Here is a 6000-nt window from a genome sequence, read left to right on the forward strand (position 1 = left end):
GGCTGTCCCCTTCAGTGCATCTCTACACGGAGAGGGAAAGACATCGAGGCCTAGTTACTCTGGTCTGTGCTGATGTGTGAAGCTGGAGGTGAGCGCTGACCCCGTGACTCTGTCTGCGTCCCACAGGCCCGAGCTCTTGGAGCAGCTGTGGAAGGCCAGGGCGGACAAGAAAAAACTGAGGAAGAGCATCCGGGAGTTCGAGGACGAGTTCTACCAGCAGAATGGCAGGTCGGTGTGGCTCTTGCAGCAAGCGGCACAGCCCCACAGAGGAATATATGCTAAAGTCCCACAACAGAGCAGGCAGGGGACCCCAGAGCTGCCCTCTAGGCCACAGGCTCTCCTGGAATTTCATCCAACTCAGTTTCTCCATTAGCTCAAGTGCTCTACCATTCGTGAGACTTATTTAGCATATATTTCCCTGTTTTATGTATGTATGCATTTTAAACAGCTGACTTAAAAGATGCACTTCAGCTGGAGATGTTCAATTCTTGCAATTAATAAAATACAAACAGTTATTGAAAGCTCAGGTGGAACAAATGGGAGATCCCACTTAGGGACTAAGATTGCCAGCCCTATTATATAGAGAAGTCATGAGTTTACATCAGTTCTCGAATAATGGAATTATTAGACTGATATTGACTTGCCTCAGCGGCGTAGTTCACATCCACACTAAACATGAAATACATGATCAGGCCTGACTGAATCAGTGTAAGAAAGTGTTGGAAGTCTTGGATCAATGGTGCCACACCATTACATTTATTCTCAAGCAAGAGTTTTCTCTCTTCTTGTGTGTGCTTTGGATATCAGCAGCTCTTCAGCTGTTCAACACTGCTTTGGTCTTGCAGCACCACCTTGAGGCGCTATGCTTTAAAACCCACAGAGCAAATTGTTGCCAAAGAGCAAGAAAAAAATACAAAAAGTAATTGGTCAATAAGTATCCTGAATACAGTCAAAATCCTAAAGCATGCCATCTTTTGCCAGCTCAAGCAGCACAGTGCTTTGTCACTGTACTTGTGTAAGTCAACTAGCGGTGGAAAATGTTTACAGACAGGACAGGAGACTCACTTTCTCTTTTCCCCATCTTTGCCTCCCGCCAGGAATGTGCAAAAGGAAGACCGCGCCCCTATGATGGACGAATACAAAGAATACAAACGGATCAAAGCCAAACTCCGGCTGCTGGAAGTTTTAATCAGCAAGCAGGATTCTTCCAAATCCATTTAGACGCCCTCTGCGCTCATCCGAGTGGCGTGGTCCGGTGTGTCTCAGGTTGTCGTCTGCGTGTGTGTCTAGCTGCACTGCTAACCAGTGCCTTCAGACACCCCCCCCGAGCGAGCTCCCATTTGACTGCTGCACCCAGGGGAGCAACACCACACTTCTCAGCCCTCCAGGCATGTTGGGATGGCTTGGCTCTCATTTCCTGCTCTCCCATCTTTTTCTTTATGAACGTTTGGCCTTTTACTGAGGAAGTGCTGAAAATATTTTTTTTGTTTGTTTAACAGCTGGAAGATTTTTATTTATTTTTTCTTCCAGGTTTCAAGATTCTTGTTTACGGTTTCAATTTCAAGTAGTTTCTCACACTGGGAAATCTTAAAAAAAAAAAAAAAAACTGAAGAAAAACTTGCATGAAGGAAGGCTGTCATTTTGAAGCCTGTCATCTCTGTTGAACTGTTTGGACCGAACATGTGCTGACCTGAACACTTCTATAAAATCCAAGGCAACAGTCCACAGCATTTCTGGCACATGGACAGATGTGGATCCATTTTATGAGCTTTACTTTTGTTTTTGAATACCGGCATTCTTTTATTGTGTGTGAGTATATATTTATGAATATATGTATGTGTGTATATATATATATATATATATATATATATATATATATATATATATATCTAAAGATGTAAACCATTAAGGTCAGTTGTCCGTGATTATGACCTTAAAGACTGAATTTTAGATCAAAGCTACGGCTTGAGATACAAGTACACACGTTATCATTTTAAACTTGCCTCATACTCCTTTGCTACCCAAGAGAACTGACAACGTTTTTGCAAAATGAAGTTTTTTATTTTATTTATTCCCTTCTGCTTTTATTTATTACGACATACTTGGATCTCTGCAAGCCATCAGAGTTTCACAGAGAATTTGCTCATCTAAAAACCCAGCAAGAAAAGACTGTCGGCGGTTTAGTTATGGTGTTCATACTTCATTTGCCTACTGTTGTGTTCAAATGCACGCAGGTATCCATTTATTGCTGAGTTTACAGTACCAGTGTCACTGTTACAGACACTTGGGGTCTTGCCATGGACTGCCCAGCTTACATTGGAGTACTCTGCATGGTCACAGAGGAGGAGGGCTGTAGGAGACACCAAAATCTCTCCTGGTAGATAGGGTGGGGCGAGTCACTGACAAACCCTGTTTTCACACTGCATTGCCTTTGGGAACAAATGAAGGCCTGCTTCTCAATTTCTAAAGGGGTGTCTTTCATGCTGTCAAGCAGTGTCCCCAAGCCAAACTAATATTCACATACATATCATAGTCTTCACAACACTGTTGTATTCGTCTCGGCATTTTGGCACAATGCAGCTGTCCCAAGAGCACTGTAGGACAGGAGAAGGCCATTCAGACCCATCTATTTCACATTTTGCCTAATTTGGGGCACAGGTGTGAGCAGAAGACAGCTACAGTACTTGACACACTTCATCACAGTAGCACTGTATTGCCTTAATCATAAAACTGTTGCCTGGTTGTAAAGATCTTGGTTGCTGTACAGTGTAATCAGTGAGGCAAAGGTAGTCTGTTTTCAGCTCTTCTGCGCCCCTCTGACAGCAGTCAGCATGGTGTCCAAGTTCATTACCCTCTGAAGCTGTTGTGATTACCCTGTAACTACGTCATGTAACAAATCTATCACGTACGGGAAATGGGACTCGGAACTGATTTGGTGTGTGAAAATATTGTACAAGAGCAGTCACCCATCTTCATGCACAGCCATAGTGAAACAGACTTATTGTTATTCATTGTAAGGCACATCGCCCTAGTTAGCTTAACTGTGACCATAGTTATGCAAAGTGCGATCAGGCATCACTGGCTGGGGAATATTAATGAAACCCTAGCTCAGCAGTGCTAAAGCAGCAGTGCCTGAGAGAGAGTTCAGGCGAGGACTCCAGCGCACTTACAAAGATGTGTCGGCGTTCCCTTCTGGGTGTGTGGAGATGACGCCCGGATATTACTTACTACGATGCCGTGGTAAAAGCTCTTCTCCTGGCTCGCCAACTGCAGAGTCAGTTGTTTGATAGTTTGACTTGTTTTTTATTTTTGGTGACACTCGACAGCCTTCTGTAATTATTCTACAGGAAGCTGGTTCTTATGTTACCAGGAGCTGTTATACTTGTCTGATTCTTCTCTGGTGCTTTTTTTCTTTCTCTCTCGATATATGACTGAATTCTCACTTGGATTATATCTGCATGCAACCTGATGTCGTGGCTGCTGATTATTAAGTGTCAGTTTCCTTTTTTATTATTATTTTATACTGCATGCCTCTTGTGCACTTGAAAAACAATCTTAAAAAGGTATAGAAAGAAAAGAGAACCTGGACATTGTGTTTGGTAGAGATCAAAAAACAAAGGCGCTCTCTGTGTTTCTTATGAAGTTCACCAACACACACATACACAGAGCAAATGTGCAATCGTGGTCTTTGTATAAGTGACGGTGACCCCAGCACTGAGAGTCCCAGGGGTTGATACGTGTTGTTGCAGTAGCAGCTTAAATTGTATTTGTGTCTGGTACAGTTACATAGGTGAGCGTGACACAGACAGTTGACCTGTACAGCCTCCAGAGCAGTAACAGCATGGCCATTACTGTCCGTCTCCAGAACCTTGTTATACAGGGCTGATTTGTACCACTGTAATGAAACAGACTATTTGCAGCCTGCTCGTTACTAGGAGTAAATGGTGGCAACTGCAGATGCAGATCTCACACACTGGGATTTATTTATTTATCTCCCCAGAGTTGGGCAGATAGGAAATGGATGGATCATTGTTTTGATTTTATTTGCCTTCAGTATCTCAACTCCCCATAATTCAGTGTCGGTTTGTTTTTGTTTAAGTCTTTTCATTGATCCTGATCAAATGAGATGCATCAAATTCAGGCTGATTGTAAAACACCAAAGAGTTAATTTTGAGATGCTTCTCCCAGTTGTCGTTGAGCATAGCTGCTGAACTATAACAAAGGGGCTTTTCTTTTTGTTTTTTGTTTTTTGTTTTTTGGTTTTTTTGGCTTTCTACTGCTGGCTCGGACCAAAGTCTTCAGCTGTACGCTCTGGTCAGTTTCTGACTTGTGAACCATGTGTGATCGGAAAAACAAGCCATTGTCAGAAATGCGTCTTTTGGTGTCAAGTCCACATAATGTGTTACTGATGTCTCTGTCGTACATGAAATGTGAATGTGTGGGCTTTGTGTGTGTACCTGTGATGTGCATAACTCTATTTGCTCAGAATCCCAGTAGTGAAGAGAAGAAAGTCATTTTTGTTTGTGTTTTTTTTTTTTGTGAAATAATGCATCACTTATGAAGCCGTCTGAAGAGCATTAAAAATGTCAGAAGCAAACGCACAGCATGAGTACCTTCACAGCATAGTAATTATTACTGTTATTTTACGTTTTAGTACTAGTAAACAGACAATTGTTGCCCTTTTTGATATGTGTATGAAGCATACAAATGTAAATATGTAGTGTGCTATAGTGTGGGTACAAGGTACTTTGACATAACATCAGCAATTATCCCGGTAATTCAGAACACTTGAAGAGCCTATAGCAAACTGGCACTGGGGATTCTGGAAGTGAGATGTGAAGGCTGTCAGTGAGGAGACACAGAGAGAGTCTTTGATTCTGGAGGACAGACAGGTCTGGTGGGATGCCCTCCTACTCCTGTGGTCTGAGAGCTCTGCAATCTGTGTACGTTTTTGTACATGATTTTACTATTACTGAAAATGTCACTCGCTTAACAAATTGCAACGTCTATGATACAGAAACGGTTTCATTGACTTTTGCTCAGTGGAGAGGGAAACGGTGGGGGGCTGGGGGGTCATGACGGAATATTGCACAGCATTCTGGGAATGCGGCCCTGGTTTTTGTATTGTTTGTTTTTTAAGGCACTACTAATATCTGAAAGGTTAATGTGATCCTTGTTTAGGTATTTTTACATAATCTGTTTTGCCGTGTTACACTCCTGTGATCTGTACAATCCAACATTTTTCCTTTTTTTAATTATTGTTTTTGTATTTTCATTTTTGTAATCCTTTTGCTCTTGACTGATCCTCATATCCAGTATAAAAGCTCCTTATTGGCTTAGAAGTCTGCTTTGTTTTGTATGAGCTAGACTCAGTGTAGCTGGCATGCATGGCAAAACTTGTACTGTTTCTATTTTTGTGCCATGAATGATTAAGCAATAAATTAACATTGAGGCCTGTATTCCTGGAATGAGAGGCCTTTCTTTCCCGATATGTGCATTTCCTTAATAAATGACTTGTTACTTTAAATAACAAAATAGTTATAAAAGTTATTATATTCGCAAATTACAGGACAGCGACACAGACTTAAGCATATGGGCCATCTGGATGGAGGACAACAGGAAACCAGGATTCAACACTGAGAGCATTGTTTCTCCTGGACAGACTGGTTAATGAAAAGCCAGTCAACCCTGTGTTCATGAATTCTATTTGATCCAATCCCTACCATTACAAACTGAAAAAAACACCTTGCAAATGTAAAAGGAAATAGGTTTATCAAAAACAATTGCATGGGTCCATTCAGATACATCTGCAAAAACAAGTTCAACGAAAAAGAAAAATGTTGAACTACATTCTCCACCCTTTATAATAAAAATTTAAAACATGATTTTCAAGTATCCCAAAGATATTGTGCAATGAAAGACATTTATTTTTTTCATTAAAAATGCACCAATGCCTACCTCATTCCAGTGATTATTTTCATAAGGATCAGGTTCCTTTTC

At 41.3% G+C, this 6000-nt stretch overlaps 1 protein-coding gene across 4 annotated transcripts in view; it reads left to right on the forward strand.

Annotated features, from left to right (window-relative positions):
• The window catches only part of fam13b (family with sequence similarity 13 member B), a 56524-nt gene extending 51065 nt beyond the window's left edge, over positions 1-5459 (forward strand). For all 4 annotated transcript variants that reach the window (XM_066716508.1, XM_066716511.1, XM_066716510.1 and 1 more), the window contains 2 exons: positions 127-228; positions 1098-5459. In XM_066716508.1, coding sequence (XP_066572605.1) covers positions 127-228; positions 1098-1221 — 226 coding nt within the window. In that variant the 3' untranslated portion in view covers positions 1222-5459. The remainder of the gene's footprint in view (positions 1-126; positions 229-1097) is intronic.
• Positions 5460-6000: the final 541 nt, after the last annotated feature.

The sequence above is a fragment of the Amia ocellicauda genome, chromosome 11 (assembly GCF_036373705.1).
Source record: "Amia ocellicauda isolate fAmiCal2 chromosome 11, fAmiCal2.hap1, whole genome shotgun sequence".
NCBI lineage: Eukaryota > Metazoa > Chordata > Actinopteri > Amiiformes > Amiidae > Amia > Amia ocellicauda.